Source organism: Ambystoma mexicanum, chromosome 1p (assembly GCF_040938575.1).
Source record: "Ambystoma mexicanum isolate Mex_15411 chromosome 1p, UKY_AmexF1_1, whole genome shotgun sequence".
NCBI classification, from domain to species: Eukaryota; Metazoa; Chordata; class Amphibia; order Caudata; family Ambystomatidae; genus Ambystoma; species Ambystoma mexicanum.
This window is the reverse complement of record NC_090921.1, coordinates 1,070,908,313-1,070,926,811: the sequence shown is the minus strand read 5'-3', so window position 1 is coordinate 1,070,926,811 and position 18,499 is coordinate 1,070,908,313. Positions and strand designations below refer to the sequence as shown.

General features: G+C 46.4%; 1 protein-coding gene across 3 annotated transcripts in view; it reads left to right on the top strand.

The window, feature by feature from the left end:
- Positions 1 to 18,499, top strand: part of LRRC71 (leucine rich repeat containing 71) — a 1,520,862-nt gene that overhangs the window by 602,069 nt on the left and 900,294 nt on the right. For all 3 annotated transcript variants that reach the window (XM_069604555.1, XM_069604558.1, XM_069604556.1), the window contains one exon: positions 15,827 to 15,895. In XM_069604555.1, coding sequence (XP_069460656.1) covers positions 15,827 to 15,895 — 69 coding nt within the window. The remainder of the gene's footprint in view (positions 1 to 15,826; positions 15,896 to 18,499) is intronic.

Here is an 18,499-nt window from a genome sequence, read left to right as displayed (position 1 = left end):
AATAAGGGGCATCTTTTGTAGAGGAGCTTTAGCTGGTTTTACTCCGCTCGTTAGTTGACAGGTAGGGCATCTTTTGCAAAACTGAGCCACCTCGCCATAAATTCCCGGCCAATAAAACCGTTTGAGTATATTTTGCTGTGTTTTCAGCGAAGCCATGTGGCCTCCACAAGGATGGTTGTGGGCTAATTGCAGTACTATGGGGCGTTGCTTTCTGGGTAAAACCAACTGTTCCTTAACGGTCCCATCGTCTGCTTTGTATCTTCGGTACAGTAGACCTTGATGAAGTACAAATCCTGGTCCCCTGGAAAGATCTGGATCCCCTTCCTGTGTAGCCCTCTCTCGGGCTACCTTGAGGGTGTTGTCCGTTAGGGTTTCTGTCCTGATGCTATCTTCATTATCCTCTAGTCTCCAGTCGATGGCTCTAGTCGTATAACAAGCCTGACACCAGTCCATACGGCTTCGTCTCTTTTTATTGATGAGGGTTCTTGGACTAGGCATGCCCCTCCCGGGTTCTGGCTCGGGACCTACTTCCCTTCTCCCCTCCTTCGTCATCAGTGCCTGGTCAAAGTTAGGTAAATCAGTCCCTATGACTACCGGGGCAGGCAGAGAAGGTAGGACGGCAGCCCTCACGGGTGACAACTCCCCATTTATTTCGATAGCCACATCTTTCATCGGATAAAGTTTTATATCTCCATGAATACATTTAATAGGTACGGACACGTTAAGTAAGTTGGGTTTGCTACTTACATTAGGTGATATGGCGGTTTGCCGGCTGCCGCTGTCAAGTAGACCACGTGTGGGTCTGCCGTCAACTCGTATGTCCACGATGTAAGGACCGGGTACGCTCTCTTCTTGTAGCGCATGCAGGTACCCAATATCCATTGGTTCAGCGGATCTTTTCCTGGGACAGAACCGAGCTATGTGGCCCCATTCGTTGCACTCAAAGCACTGAGGTTGCCGATATCCTGGACTGGTCCCAGCGGACTTGTCTTCAATTCCAGACCTCTTCTCGTCTGGCCTCCGAACCGCCTCCTCGGGTTGTCTCCATCTCAACTGTTGTGGTCTGACCCCTTTGGTCAGCGGGGCATCAGTCGTTGGTACTGCTATGCGGGCTGTTATCCCTGTGGGTGGAAACCTGTGGTACCCAGCCTTTTGATACGCCGAGGCAATATCCACCGCTTCAGTTAGGGAGGGTCTGTGATGTTGCCTCACCCACCTCTGCATTTGTCCTGGCAGGGCTTCTACGAACTGCTCAAGGATAATCTTTTCAAGTATCGGTTGAGTTACGACCGTCGGGGTTGACAGCCATTTTTCCGCCAGGTCTTTTATTCGATAATACAACTGCCGTGGATTTTCCCCAGGTCGTAACTTGGTGTCCCTTAGTTGAATTCGATAGGCCTCTTCATCAAGTCCAAGGCGATCCAGTACAGCCGCCTTTATTTCACCATAGGGAGTATTCCCGGTGGGGTTTGCCGCCTGGTAGGCTCCTTGCATAACGCCGGACAACAAGGGGGCGACATATTGTCCCCATCGTTCGGGGGGCCACTGTGCGTTCCTGGCTATTCTTTCGAAACTTGTAAAAAAGAAGGCAGGGTCCTCGCCGTCTTTGTACTTTTGTAGTAATGCGGATGGGACCATTGGTTGTGTCCTAGAGCTAGCCACCATCTCGGTTAGCTTCGATATTGTGTCATGATGTTTGTCCTGTGCATTAGTTTGCACCGTGCTTTGTACCTGCAATGCCTGCTGGAAGGCTTGGCGGTCGGCAGCTGCTTGTTGGTTTTGTATCTGAACCAACTGCTGCAGTTGCTGCTGTCCTTCCGACAGCGTTTTGATCAATGCCTCCATCGCGCCGCCGTTAATCCCACCTTCGTCGCCAGTTGTGACAATGATAGACAGGAGACAAAGCTCGTGTTGCAATAATCTTTATTATTGCCGTATGGTTGATCCGGAAAAAGTCAATAACTGAGGTGTAGTACAAAAACAATAAACTGAAAGTTCTTGCGGTTGCTTCACCGTGGGGTTTTTCCTTCCCCAATCGCCCTTGGGATAAGGCTGTGGTCCTCTAACTCGGGTTATCTGGGTAGGCCCACCACTCGGGGTTGCCTGCGTGCTCCTTGGTGTCCTGTGAAAATAACAGACAGCCTTGTTTAGAAAAGGCGGGCCTTTATATACTTCACTGGGTTCAAATCCCCACCAATGAGCAGACGTCTTGCCTAGCTCGTCTGTTATTGGTTGGGAAGGTTTGGCCCCGCCTCCCTTAAAACCGGGTTTCCCTGCCGTCAGTTTTGCCTGCCCCTGTAGCATGGGGACTGTTCCTGAAGCGTTTCCATCGGCGGCATCCATGCGGCGCCGGGACTTGGGTGCATAGGGGTGGCCTCTGATGTCGGGATTCTTACTCCTCCTCGGCCGCGGTCTGCATCCTGCCAAGGTCCCCGCCCCCTTCCCAGTCCGGGTCGGCGACTCCAGTAAGGTGAGTAGCTAACCCCGCCGCAGCGTTCGGTGGGGCCGGCTCCGCTCCCGTCAGGATCGCCGAGTTCGTCTGATGTGTGCGAGTTGGTGGCTTTTCCCAAGGCCGCTGCCGGCACCTCTTCACAGGATGAAACGGTGTCCATCAATTGCAGTATTGTGAAAGCGTTTGGGCAGAGCATTGCAGAGTGATTGGGAGTTAGAGGATGGAGGGGTTGAACTGCATTGTGTCTTGAATTCTGTGATGATTATGTGCAGTTCATGGCTAGGGTTACGGGAGTTCTAGATTTGTTTCCTATAGAAGTTCTTTTTGGCTTTCCTAATTTCTGGCCGATAGGCCCTGGTCAGTCTTGCAAGAGAGGTTTTGTTATGAGGTGTTGGGTTGGTTCTTCAGGCTTGCTCCAAACGGTGGTTGAAGATTTTAAGAGATTTAAGGTGGGCTATATACCACTTGGGGTTGGGGCCCATTCTCTGAGATGTGCGTCCCATTGGATTGAAGGGGAGGAGGGTGCTGGAGAGCCAATGATCAAAATGTTCAATAGAGGGAGGGCCTTGCTGTAGTGCTAAGAGTGAGTTTAGAAGGGAGTTGGCTAAATCAGGGTTAATAGTGACTGTATTCCCGAGAGGCACAGGGAGGGAGAGGTTGGATAGGGAAGGCTTTTGTGACGGGAATAGGGAGGTCGGGAGGGAGAAGATCACTGAGTGATCAGTCCAGATTAGTGAGTAGGGTGGCAGGGGTGGATATCAAGTTTGTGGAGCTGAATAAATCATTGAGGGTGTGTCCTGCGCTGTGGGTGGGGAGAGTTATCTGTTGGGTTAAGTTGAGGGCTTTTAGGTTATCAGTGAGAGAGCAGGTCATGGGGTTTGAGGAAGAGTCTAACCAAATGTAGAAATCTCCTAAGAGAGTGAGAGGAGGATGCTGAATTAAGGTGGCAGTTAGGGCATCACTAAGGGAGACTGCAAAGTTTCTGTTGTAGCCAGGGGGTCTTTATAGGAGTAGAAAGCTGTGATTGACAGAGGAGTAGAGCTGTACCTTCACTAGCAGTGATTCACAGTCCGTACTGCTGGATACATTATCCTTGAGTAGGACTGAGATGTTATACTGTACTGGTGGGAAAATGCACCATGCACTGTGAGATGATCCAATAATGCAATAATATATGTCTGGCAGAAATTAAAACCTTTGCACGTTTGAAGGATACCTACCCTCTGCTATTTCCCCAGCGTAACAGTTTGGCTACCCTAACCAATACTCTACATGTGTAGTGGTGGCAGGGCAAAGGTGAGCTGTAGGGCACGATGTAAATCAGTACAGTGTTAGGAACAGGTAGTGATATTGTCAGTCTAGAAATACGCATACCTCTACTTTGAGACCGCAAACGCATTTTGGTGGCCGTGGGCCAACCGTCTCATGCACGATATGACTAAATATAGGTTTTCGAGTTTGCCAATGAACAGCCATTTTGATGTAACAAGAATCGCCATTTTGTTTTCTAACCATTGCTCATTGCTTTCTGTTCCTATTGCTTCGCAGTATATTTTCTGCTTACACTGCTCGACTGTGAAACATTGTTGTCTGTATGTGAAAAGGACAAGGCCGCAGGGCCGTGAGGATAACAAGAGTTTGCTGAAACACAAACGTAGGCAGCGCCAGGTTCCCTCCAGAATTTAGCCTTGAAGCAGAGCTGCAGGGCATCTAATCATTGCACAGCTGCCAGCCAGTCTCGTTATATGGTAGAATATGTTAGAATAATACCGCTAAAGGTTTGAATTATGCTTTTCTTACGGCCCCCCTTTGCTGAGCCCGCTAGAGCATGTCAGCTCCCAGGACCCGAATAGCACCTGATAGCAAGGTCCGGAATGCAACCCCCCCCGTATGTGGTTCGCTTCCAAGAACAGAAGCGCCGTGTTCTATTCAACAACTGAAATTGCAAATTGTTACTAAAATAGATGTTTGAAGGTGTCATAGTGGTCGAAGATGTCCATCATCACACCAAGTTCAAAGAAACCCAATAAAGGGGGGTGTTAAACATGTCATAGCTGATTGTTTGATATGCATTTTGTATATATGTAACTGATATACGTAATTCATGGCTCTTGCGTCCCTCGAGGTCTAGAGATACACGTCGCAGGGCATGAGACCGAGTTGGCCAACTGAGACTTTTGCTTTGCAATAAAACCCCTAGCTTTGGGAATACAACATTGTGTCTGGCGTATCTATCGTGTGTGGTGACTCGCCTTGTTTCCATAGACGTCAGGGTCCCCTAGGGCCCCCTTTCAAGACGGCGCCCGAATAGGGACCCTCCCCCACTTGTTCCATCGCATAACGTTATAATTGAGGAAGGCAGAGAACGGTGTTCGGGGCGCCCTGTAAAAGAGATGAGACTCCTTTGCAGATCTGCACACATCTGATCCCTGATCGACGTGCCTGGCTAGAGAATAAGGAGGCGAGGGTCCCGAAACGAGGCGGAAGCCAAGAAACATAGACACAACGTCCTTTGGTGCGTCAGTATACAGACGACTTGATTGATCAGGTGAGTCATTCCCTGATTCAAAGTATCCTGATATTGGTTGAGAGTTGACTTTGCAAAATCAAACGCCCTAGGTAAGGGTGATTTAACCAGGGGGAAGGTTGAAACATGCCTGGGGTATTGTCCACCTTAGCGGGGTTTTTCCGCTGTGGTAGACCATCTTTGGAAGATGGCCAAATTGTACCACCTGGGGGAACGCTGGCGTATGAGATGTATGTGAAGTATGGAGTGGGTGCGATAATATTCTGTGAGACTTGGCATAGGCAAACCAGAAAGCAACAAGACCATCAGTGGTCGATTAATGGTAGTTTTGAGATAGCGAGGATAGATAACCTGGAAAGGGTTTTGATAAGAAAGAAAGCGCATCCTGCAGCATTTGAGACTATTAAAGACTGGAGAAAAGAAGCAATGCTCCGATTTAAAAGCAGAGCAAAGCATGCGCGCAGGCATAAATCGAAAGGTGAAGTAGCGGAAAAAAAAGAAGAGGAGGAGTGGACTGAGAGTCTAAGACGGGCAAGTAGGCGTGACCTGTTGAATATAGAAAAGATCTACCCACAACGAGAATTACACATAGCAGATGAATTGATAGAAAATATATTGACCTACATATAACAAGGCCCAAGATCAGAAGTAAGACCAGACACGTCAGTAGCTATTGCCCAGACCCCGCCCGTAGCTGAAGCTCCCCCTCCGGTAGCTCAAGCCCTCCCGCAGCCACAGACCGCGCGCGTAACACTTCCTATTAGCCAACCAGGCCTACAACAGACACTCCCTGTTCCCATTGTCCCATCCGCACCTCCCGCCTCAGGCACAGACTTGGTACCGTCCGTTCCTCCCAGGGTTGAAGTTGAAACCGCAGGGGCAAGAGGCGGGACTGACCAACAGGGGTGCACGAGGGTAACCTGCAGCGCAATCAGCAAAGCAAGGAAGGTGGAATTGCAGCAACAGGCAGAGATGTATATAGACGGGAATGATGGGACGGCAGCAGTGGCTTTGATATATGACTTCCGTAGAAGCAACGAAAGACAGGTAGTGTTGGAATGCATGGGTGAATATTTGGTGGAGAAATGGAAACAGCTATTTGGGAAATTACCACCGCAGCGATTATTAGATTTGAATGCATTAGCACGCTGTAGGGAGAGGGATGAAGAAGTGAGAGAACATGTATATAGACTTTTTGAGCTTAAAGATGAATTAGATAATGATTATGCCGAAATGTTTACTGCACCTGTCAAAGTGTTTACTACACCTGCATACAGGAGTAGGGATATCGGGAGACCTGGGAAGGGGGAAAAGGGGTTGCATAATGAACAGCAGCAATTGCCATCGCCGGGGCAGAAGGAGATGGTGAACGAATTATCGTTGCTAAAACAGGTGGGGCAGACTTGAAAGAATGTCTAATAAGGACACAAGTATTAATGCAGCAAGTAGTAGGACATAATAGAGGGCGAGGGAACGCACAAGAAAGGAGTAATTCGAACATGCATGGGGGAACAGTGTGCATATTGTAAAGAGGAAGGACATTGGTGAGCGCAATGTCCGCATCTACAGAATAGAAATGGGTCTGGTCAGAGGAGACAGCATAGAGGACACCCAGGAGCAAATGGACCAAATAGGAATAGTATGCAGCAGCATCATAATAACGGAGGTAATCAAAACCAAGGCCAAAACCAAAATGCCCCAAACCAGAGTCGGGGACAGCAAAATCAACAATATGGAAATCAGAGTGGGGGAAATAGAGGGAAGAGTGGAAATGTTTTCGATACACAGCCAAACACGTATTACAGTAATAGTAATGATTACACATCGTAGGATGTGTTATTTCCCCAATAGGACAGCCCAGGACAGGGGTCAGAACCAGTGTCTATTCCCGTGAATCAGAGAGGACCCTACGTGGAAATGAGAGTCGGAAATGAGGAGCACCGCTTTCTTGTAGATACAGGAGCACAGAAGTGCTCAATAGACCATCACTTGGTTCCGGATATACCACTGTCAGGGCAAAAGAATATTTCCGTAGGGGTCGCAGGTACACCAGTCATAAACCCAGTGTCCAAACCAGTCCCAGTTACCATAGGACCATTTACTGAACATTGTCCTTTCCTTCTAACAGAAAATTGTGGAGAAAATTTGTTGGGATTAAACTTGTTGAAAAAACTAGGTTCTGTTATACATTGCACGGCAGACGGAGTGTTTCTAACGATATGGCCACACGATGCCCCTGTGTCAGAATTCATGTCCGAAGCGTTACCAGGGGAACTAAGTAAAGTACCAACCTGTATATGGGCAATGCATGACAACGATGTAGGATGTTTAAAGATAGAGCCAGTAAGGATTATTTTGAAAGAAGGTGTTACCCTACCGCGAATACCCCAATACAAAATTTCGGTTGAAGGTGAGAAAGGATTGAACAGTATTGTTACAGATTTGGTGAAATTAGGGGTAATCGAGGAAATCACAGGCAGTACATGCAACAGCCCGATTCTTCCGGTTTATAAAAGAGGTAATGAGGTACCATACCGTTTCATAATTGATCTACGTGCATTGAATAAGGTAGTAGATCCGCAATTTGCTCTAGTGCCAGACGTCACTACAATATTGACAATGATACCTGTTTCAGCAGAATATTTTAGTGTAGTAGATTTGAAAAACGCATTCTTTAGTATTCCAGTGGACAAGGACAGTAGATATTTGTTTGCGTTCACATTAGGAGGACGATCATTTATATTTACACGGATTCCGCAAGGTTACACGGAAAGTCCAAGTATTTACAGTAGAGCATTAAAAGAGCAGCTAGACATGCTAGAATTACCCATGGGTTGTGTACTCTTGCAATACATAGACGATCTATTGCTAGCTGCAGACACAGAGGAGATTTGTAAAGAAAGCACTGTATTACTACTGTCACACCTAGCGGCATATGGCCATAAAGCTAGCTTGAAGAAATTTCAGTATAATCGAAAGGAGGTGGCTTATTTGGGCTACCTACTTTCGAAAGGAGGGAGAAGACTAACACCAGAACGCATAGAAAGTATTTCTTGTATGCCTATTCCAAAGATACAAAAAGGAGTCAGAGCCATAATAGGCATGGCTTCATATTGCCGACAATGGATTGGAAATTTTGCGTTAATTGTGAAACCATTAGTGAATTTAACTAGAAAGGATGCGGTTATGCCTTTGCAGTGGGATGAGGAATGTCAGAAAGCATTTGATGGATTGAAAACTGCATTATGCTCGGCTCCAGTTTTGGGTACGCCGAACTATGAGAACATTTTTAGACTATTTGTGTGTGAAAGTGAAGGATGTGCATTGGCGGTTTTGACACAGGAACAAGGTGGAAGAAATAGGCCGTGCGGCTATTTTTCTTCTGCGCTGGACCCTGTAGCGCGCGCACTACCACGATGTTTGCGATCTGTCGCAGCGGCTGCTGCGTCAGTGAAACAAACAGAAGGTATGGTATTGGGGCACACTTTAATTCTGATGGTGCCACATGCCATAGACGTTCTATTAAATAGGACACAGACGCAACACCTCTCCTCTGCTAGATTGACAAGATATGAGATTATCTTGTTCTCGCCCCATATCCAAATTATGAGGTGTAGCGCTTTGAATCCTGCAGAATTAATGCCACTAACCATAAAAGAAATTGGGAAGAATGAAACACCCCCCCACGATTGCTTAATGGTCACTGAGGAAGAAACCAAGGGAAGAGTTGATTTAAGTGATATTCCACAGAAAGAGCCGGATGGAGAGTTATTTTGTGACGGCTCATGTTTTAAATTACCAGATGGCACGACAACTGCCGCATACGCTATCACTACCCTAGAGAGTGTTGTAGAAAGTAAAAGAATCCCCTATAATTCAGCACAAGCCGTGGCAATAATAGCATTGACCAGAGCCTGCGAGATTTCTGAAAATTTGAATGTGAATATATATATTGATAGTCAGTATGCTTTTGGAGTGGTTCATAATTTTGGTCAACTCTGGGCTGAGAGAGGGTTTCTGACATCACATGGCGCCAGAATTCAACATGGCCCTTTGATTGTACGATTGCTGTCTGCACTCACGTTTCCAAAGCGCCTAGCAATAGTGAAATGCGAGGCACATAAAAAAGTAACATGTAAAGTAGGAGAGGGAAACGCGTTTGCAGACAGAATTGCGAAACAAACTGCCACTGATTTGAATACCAAAATGATGATGGTTCAGACAGAGGAAGTACCCTGTATGATAAAAAATGGAGTTGCCACTGTCAAAGAAATTCAGGCCGAGGCTACGGCCGATGAAATACAGGGATGGGCAGAGGGATCTGCTGAGTTGGATCTGGAGGGTTGTTGGGTGGACAAGGGAACTAGGAACTGGATGTTGCCAAATACGTACGTGTCTGCAATGGTGACAATGGCCCACAGCCCGACGCAAATCTGTGCGAAGAAAATAATACAGCACCTTTCTACAGTTTGGCAGAATGTAAACATAAAAAAGAATGCAGAGAGGTTGGTGCAGAACTGTATCACGTGTTTGCAACACAATGTAGGGAAGGGAACAGTGACTCCAACCGGCAGTTTTGGCCCGCCCTCCATGCCATTTGAGGTAATTCATTTTGACTTCATAGAGATGGAGAGGTGCCAAAACTTGAAATACGTCTTGGTGGTGATCTGTGCATTCATTAAGTGGGTGGAGGCATATCCTTTGAAAGATTGCACAGCAATGAGTACGGCAAAAGTAATGTTGAAGGAGTACTTTTCCAGATTTGGCTTGCCCCGAGTCCTATGGTCTGATAATGGACCGCATTTTGTGGGTGCAGTGGTATTACAGATATGTGCTGGTCTCCAGATTGATAAGAGATTCCATAGTTCAAGGCATCCGAGTTCTGCCGGTCTTGTGGAGGGGCACAACGGGAAATCAAAGATTAGCAAGATTGAGTTGGGTGGATGCATTACCAATAGCACTATTATGCATGCGTATGTCTGTAGAGGCTAAAACTGGGCTCTCCCCATACGATATCGTAATGGGGAGGCCGGCAAATGTTTGGTGCGCACCTCAGCCAAAGCGACTAAGTGAGATAGAACATCCTGTGCTTAGTACTTATTGTGGCCTTTTAATGCAGAAATTGCGTTTGATTCATCGGCAGGTGCAGGAGGCATTACCAGTGAGATACACCGGTCTGGGGCACACGCTGGAGCCTGGAGACTGGGTGCTGTTAAAGAACTTTGAAAGAAAGTCATCATTAGCACCCAGGTGGCGCGGGCCCCATCAAGTACTTTTGGCAACGCAGACGGCAATACGGGTGGATGGAAGGAAGTCATGGATCCATGCCACCCATGCCAAGAAGATTCCAACTGCACTGAAAGACTTGCCTGACACTGATGACCGGAAAGAGACCGCGGTCCCAGAAACGAAAGAAACTGTTGCCAGTAAGCAGCCACCTAATCTGCCAAAACAAGAAGTGAAACTCGAAACAAAGCCTGAGACGATTGCCAAAGAGGGGGAAGGGCAAAGGGTGCCCCAACGTTGCCCAGCAGAATCGACATCACTGCTGACCGATGCGAAATCTGCCTTGCAGATACGAGCAAAACCAAATCGTGTGCCCCTTTGGCGCCCACCAGCACTTGCCAGCACACCAAAAAACGCATCTGCATCATTGGCGCGGCGCCCACCAGCACCTGCAGTAGCGCCACAGGCTGACTTCAAGCCTGAATCTGAAAGTGCACCGGCACTGTTCACGGATCATACGATACCAGGAACAAGGCGATACAACCTGCGGCCTCGGAAGACAAAGTGATCCGCAGTTCTTTCTGGTGTTTATGTCAACCTCTGGTTCAGCTCATGGACGGAGAAGGAACCGGAGGTGTAGAGGAGAGAGCGTGAGAATTGTGCAAGTCGGACAATTCAAGACTCGCGGCTCCTCGGTGCGATCATAAAAAGTACATGTGTCCTGAACCAGAACGGACAAGCTGGGTGCACATGGTACTATGGCAAGTGAGATAACCGATTAACAGTACATGTGTCCTGAACCAGAGCGGACAAGCTGGGCGCACGTGATACTAAGGCGATAAGATAACTGATCGAAGGTCCTCTGAGCAGTATAAGAAGGGACAAGAGATCTCACCTAAAAACGAATAATCGAATCCAGGCTAAAAAGGACAGGCAGAACTGAACTGTGACAATTCCATTGAACTTATTAATATCAGAGCAAGCGCGACGAAGAGAGATATCCACAACGAACTGTGATAAAAAATAAGGACAACGAGAAACATGCCGGGCCCGGTTCCAGCCTCCTCCTGCACCACCACCGCTGAGAATGAGTCAATTATAAAGACTATAAGCTTAAGAAAAACGCATGGTAAAACAAATTGTATGCTGGTACTAACGATAATAATGTGCTTTATGAGCGTGGTAGCATCAATATCGACAGCCCTAATATTATGGTGGGTAGAAACAATACACCCATTAGAAATGTTTTTACCAATAATTAATATATCCACTACTGAAAGCCTGGTTCAGGTGATCACTTATACCCTACCCTCAATGGAAGAAAAACACAGGGAAGGTTTTGGAAATAACACCTTACTACTGATAATGAACATGACGCATGCAATCCTGAAGAAAACAAACTGCTGGGTATGTGCCAATTTAGCACAGCATGCCGGGAAAGGAATAGGGTGGTATGTGCAGCCATTACCATTAGGTTCTGCATGTAGTGCATCTTTAGGTGCAATGTTCTATGGGAAATGGAATGAGAGTAATACGGGTCAATTAGACAGAACCAACATGAATGAGTTTGAGGAGATAATAATGAAGCCTGTGGGTTGTTCCATTTTCCATAAAGCACAAGTAATAGCCCCAGAGCCCACGAGGAAAAGTACACGAAAGATAACACGACAAAATAGACGAGATAGATTGCCCCCACCAGAAAAAACATCTGTAATGACGTTTTGTGTAAGAACAGAAGGGGACAAAGATGCAATTCCCCCATTTTACACGGTGAATTATAGCCCAAGAACTGTCCCTTTTTGTCTAAAAAAGAAAGGCTTTTTTTTAGTCGGAACATATGCTGGTTGTATGAATACAGTGGTACTAAAATGGGAAATAGAACCAGTATACGTAGGTGATCCAGTTTATTTTATATGTGGAGAGAAAGCATACCCTTGGTTGCCCAGAAACTGGGGAGGTACATGTTACCTAGGGCTACTGTTCCCAGGAGTATTCCTCTTAGAAACAGCAGCCATGGCCAGATTATCCAGAACTAGAGTCAAAAGGACTGACGAAGGTGTTTTAATAGCAACTGATGTAGCAAAATCATTCATTCCATTCTTAGGGCAGATAGTGAACTCCTATAATATAAGGCAACTGTCCAGAATCCTAAAGAATACAATAAACACAACAACAGATATATTATTTAACATGACGTTGGAAGAAAGCGGAATCAGGTTAATGACGCTGCAAAATAGAATGGCTCTCGATGTGATCCTGGTTGATCGTGGGGGAATTTGCAAAATAGTGGGATCAGCATGTTGCGTTTATGTCGATGACTATTCCCCCACGATCTTTGAAGCAATAAAGAAAATGCACGTTCTAAGCTCCGAACTGCCCACTGAAGAAGGGAGCTGGGGAATAGGATCTTGGTTTTGGGGAATACTACGATTTTGGGGATGGAAGTTGATCTCAATATTAGTAGTGGTGTTCGGAATATTCCTAACGTGCTGTTGTTGTATACATTGTTTACCCATAGTTTGCGCTGAGGTAACTGAGGGATGTACGGAAGGATGCATGCATATGATAACAAAGAAAAAACAACCTCATGATCGAACTAGCCCAGACGCAAATGAGATGAGAGCAGCAAAAGGGTTGATGGCAATAGATATTTATGAAGACAATGATGTCCACGATAGCATGGAAGAATCAGACATAAGTACTTCAGATTCATCATCACTAGAGGAGGTTTCAATAAATAGATGAGACGTTTGGCATACGGCCAAAGGAGGGTTTGTCAGTCTAGAAATACGCATACCTCTACTTTGAGACCGCAAATGCATTTTGGTGGCCGACCGTCTCATGCACGATATGACAAAATATAGGTTTTCGAGTTTGCCAATGAACGGCCATTTTGATGTAACAAGAATCGCCATTTGGTTTTCTAACCATTGCTCATTGTTTTCTGTTCCTATTGCTTCGCAGTATATTTTCTGCTTACACTGCTCGACTGTGAAACATTGTTGTCTGTATGTGAAAAGGACAAGGCCGCAGGGCCGTGAGGATAACAAGGGTTCGCTGAAACATAAACGTAGGCAGCACCAGGAAGAATGCCCGGCTCCCTCCCGAATGTAGCCTTGAAGCAGAGCTGCAGGGCATCTAATCATTGCACAGCTGCCAGCCAGTCTCGTTATATGGTAGAATATGTAAAAATAATACTGCTAAAGGCTTGAATTATGCTTTTCTTACGGCCCCCCCTTTGCTGAGCCCGCTAGAACATGTCGGCTCCCAGGACGCGAATAGCACCTGATAGATAGCAAGGTCCGGAATGCAACCCCCCGTATGTGGTTCGCTTCCAAGAACAGAAGCGCCGTGTTCTATTCAACAACTGAAAGATGCCTTTGCACTCACAAATTGCAAATAGTTCCTAGAATAGGTGTTTGAAGGTGTCATAATGGTCGGAGATGTCCATCATCACACCAAGTTCAAAGAAACCCAATAAAGGGGGGTGTTAAACAGGTCATAGCTGATTGTTTGATATGCATTTTGTATATATGTAACTGATGTACGTAATTCATGGCTCTTGCGTCCCTCGAGGTCTAGAGATACACGTCGCGGGGCGTGAGACCGAGTTGGCCAACTGAGACTTTTGCTTTGCAATAAAACCCTAGCTTTGGGAATACAACCTCGTGTCTGGCGTATCTATAGTGTGTGGTGACTCGCCTTGTTTCCATAGACGTCAGGGTCCCCTAGGGGCCCCTTTCAATATAAGAGTGGTAGGGTTTTAATTGAGCAAAGTAATAGCTGTGCCCAGTGCCCGTACCATCCATACCTTGGTTGTAGCTGTAGGATGGGTCAGCCGTCCGAGGGTGAACGTTGACAAACGGGAATTGGAGCTGCCCAGAGTGGAGCTGCCCTTTTCCTTGGGCCCTTTGCCAATGGCAGCCCGACCAATGCTGCCCTGAGGTCCTCTGTAAAGTTGGCTGCCTTCTGGTGGAATCCACCAATCAGGGGCCTGATGGGTGGTAGTGGGGCAGGAAGAGGAGAGGGGAGTGAGTTGGAAGGGAAGGAGGCAACGCGGGAACATGGAGCACAAACAAAATGAGAAAAGATGGAAGTTGGTGCGCGGGAGGGACCCTCACTGCTGTACAAGTGCATCGAACACTGCTGGAAGGTGCAGGACCCACTCTCATGGGCCAGTGGCTGCATAAGTGTGCCTTTGGTTCAATGCTCTGAACCCTTTGTGCTTCCTGGTGGAATCCACCAATCGGGCCTCATTGGTGTGAGTGGGGCGGGAAGAGGACAGGGGAGGGAGTTGGGAGGGAAGCACGCAATTGGAAACACAGGCAAAAATTAAATTAGAAAAAATGGAATATGGTGTGCGGGGATGAACACTCACCCCTCACAAGTTCCTCGAGCACTGCTGGAAGGCACAGGACCTACACTCAAAGCATGTGGATGTGTTTTAGGCTTAACACTTTCAGCCCTGTGTGCTTCCTGGTGAAATCCCCCAATCAGGGGCTTGTTGGGCGGGAGTGAGGCGAGAAGAGAACACAGGAGGGAGTTGGTAGGGGAAGAGGCAACAGGGAAAACAAAGCAAAAATAAAATGGGAATAGGTGGAGGATTGCGGGCGGGAGGGACACTCCGCTGTACAAGTGCCTCGAGCACTGCTGGAATGCGCAGGACCCGCTCTCACGGGCCTGCGGCTGCAAAGAGCATCTTGAGCTCAACGCTCTGAGCCCTGTGTGCTTCCTGGTGGAATCCACCAATCAGGGCCTTGATGGGGATGGAGTGGGTCAGGAAGAGGACAGGGGAGGGAGTTGGGATGGAAGGAGGCAACTGGGAACAAGGAGCAAAAATAAAATGGGAAAAGATTGAAAATGGCGGACGGGAGGGACAGACACTCACTGCTGTAAAAGTACCTCGAGCATTGCTGGAAGACGTATGACACGCTCTCCCAGGCCTGCGTTTGGCAATGAATCTCAACAGTCATTATTGACGGTTGTCATCAAATCAGCATTTACACAATACACATCTGTCAGGTTTATAGTTCCCAAGCAAAGTATTAAAGCAGTTATCAAGTTCATCCACAATCTCCTCATACGCTCATTTGAAGCACATCCTTTTATTTCTTCTTTGTCGCTCAGATTGCTTTAAATAATAATTGGTGCACTAAAATAAGTTCCACCTTAGTAAATATAACTTTGAGGATTGTTTCCTGATTTTAGCATTTTTCATTGTTTTAATGCCAGAGAAATTATATCAGTGGTATAGAAGTACTTTTTATCTTCTTATAAAAAATAGCAGTTTCTCGAAATATTTGTTCTTATCGTAAGAACATTGCTCATTTGTTTATGGTGCATATATATTTTTATGGAATAATTCTGTATTCTGGGGGACATTTGCAAGGTGTTATAACCCAGTGCCACTGCATTGTCTGCAGTGGAACTGCCAACATATCAGTGTTCTTATTAAATGCTGTTGAAATATTATTCAATGTAGTTAGATCTGTTTTAATAAACATGGTATTTTATAAAAAGATGTTTAACATAAGAGGTTTCAAGTTTTTATGTTTGTTTTAGAGCATACTTTCGGAAGGCCAAGTGTCATTGTACTCACTTTTTACTGGCTTCCTTCCTAGGACCTTAGTGCTAGATGGAAATTCTTCTGAGAAGTTGCCTTATCACAAGCTTATTGGAGATGATCCCACGTAAGTATACGGCGAAAATGAAAAGAAATGTTGGATTTTGTTTAGAAAGCTATAAATAGAAGCAATGTGTGTTTCTGCAAATAGATAAGTAACCATATCTCAATTCAATTTGTTGTACCATGTATAAATGAAGAGTTCACATTTTGAGAGTTCTTCATACTAATGAAACCTACTGGAGACTTGCATCATGTTTTGGCATATTTGTATGGATCCTGTAAGGGTGCAAAAGGAGGAGACTGACACACAAGTGGCATAGTTATTGCTATAGACTTTTTATGTAAGGTAAAAATAAAACTCATCTTTTCCTATATCTATGAGGGGTTTTCCTCCTCATCTAAAAGTGCTAATGGGTCTGTCAGGATGTCATTGCAACTTAAGAGTCGACTGTCCTCTGGGTTTTCAATTGTGATTTGAATGCTTGAATGCTTAAAGAAACATTTTGAAAGAGGAAACATAAGGTCACCTGCTTTGTTTCAAACAGTATGCAGCTTAATATACTCCCCATTTATATTCACCCAACATTCACAGTTCTTAATCGACATGCCAGTAGACTACAGCCTGCCCCAATTACCAACTCATTGCTGTCAGATGATTCCAGGTCAATTAACCCCAAATTAGCGGAGTAGGGCAGGGATACCCCTGAGAACATTATTAAAATAATGGGTTGAAGTGTTCCTTTTTACAGCACTCTTCCCCCAAATTAGTGTGAGTGTTGTAGCATAGCGGGAGTGCCTGAATAAATGTAGTGCAGAGGCGTTAAATAAGGTGGAGGCTCTCCCTTTGAGATTATTTTTTTTTTATAAAGGTTTGAAATGGGTCATTTTACAGCAAATCATTTGGGAAAATTGTGCCATAATCCATAGACATTAGATGATTCTGTCTTTTAACAACTGAAACAATCCTATAGATTGATGCTGGGTTGCCAACAGTTCACAGGAGAATTGCATTACATTTTCATGATGCCTGTGCCCAAACCTATGCCAGATTACAACTATAAACCTTGATAATTGTGCCGCTCAATATATGCCAGCAATGCTGCTCTAAAGGACAGATTCATGATCCATGCTGTTAGGGAGAATTCTCTGTTTAGGCTGAATTTCCTAACCTAGTTAGTCCCCCAGCAGCTTTGCTGGATTTCTGGATGTTTTGTGGTGTTCCTTTGAATGTTAATGTGTTTTATGGGCTATGGGGTCCTTTACTCCATAGGGTCTCATGTGTTTTTACTATGTGTGTTACACAGCACCCTCCGTGCAGTAACACAGGGGTGCCATAGTGACACCCCACCATAGACTCCATACCCTGGGACTGACTAGTCTCCCAGGGCATGTAAAGTCACCATTGGCTTTACTAGTCCCAAATTATGAACAGAAACCAGTACAAACCATCATATTGTGGACGTACTGGTCGGGGCAATTCGATTGCCCCGGGGCCTGTTAGTCGAGGGGGCACGTCTCCGTCCCCGCTGGTCGAGTTTTGGCTGGTGGCAGTGGATACTACTTTTTATATTCGACCGCGAATATATCCCTATGGGATTTTCCCATTGTTCGAGGCTACCAACTTTAATTATTTAATTCTCATAGCCTCGAACATACCGCTGGTTTATTTATTTAATATTAATTCGCCGGTTGGTATTTTTTGCCAGGACTCTATTCTAAAATGGCGTTTGTGTTCTCTTCTGTGACTCCAACCCAAGTCGAGCCCTTTGTTCCACTTTTTGGCGGGCTTCTCCACAGGAGCCTCCAAAAGTGATGCCACTCTGTCTGGGTACCACAGGGAGTGTGGGAGGGGGTTTAGGCACCCTGGACTGAGTTACCTTGGTAACTCAAGTCGCACTCTTGTGTGATTGGCCCAAGTGGTGAGCCGGCCGGCTCACCACTTAGCATGTTCGATTGACAGCTAGGCTGAGTGAATGGGGGTGTGCTGCATAAAAGCAGGGCTTTGGGGACTGGAACTTCAGAAGTCGCCACAGGACCTGAGAATCCAACGAGGGAGAAGCTGAGCCGACCTACCACGACAACACCACCGGTGGAGCCCTGCAGAACCGACTCACCACTTCCCGACGACAGAGAAGATCTCCCGGCTGGAGAGGCTTCTTCCCCTGACTGGTGGCCACAACCAGTTTACCTTTCTCTCTTCGCACCACAACCCGGTTTGTGGTCGAACTGCCCGTGCCAAGCACCCCAGCAGCCGGATAGCCACTCACCACTGAACCGCAAATCACCGGACCGCTCCTTGTATCTGAGAAACTCCGCGGCTGGTTTCTTCCCTGGCAGTGCAACGGACTCCTGTCTTTCTCCCCGACGAGATCCTCTCTTCCCCCGGACGAAGCACCAACTTGCATCCGCTGCCAGGAACAACTGCCCCCGCTGGAGTGTTCTCACCACTTTAAGATACCGTGTCCGCCAGGCCTCCCTTTCTAAAGATTGCTACAAGGTAATAATAACCCCTTAACCTTCTGGACTGGGCTGGCCGCCTTGACCCTCTAACTGGTCCCTTTCTTTGGTCCAACTCCTTTTTGAACCTTTACAAGACTTTTGTGCACTGCAACCGTGTGACCTTGGACACATTTCGTTTGGATCCTCTGAAAGTGGATCCGGCCTCTTG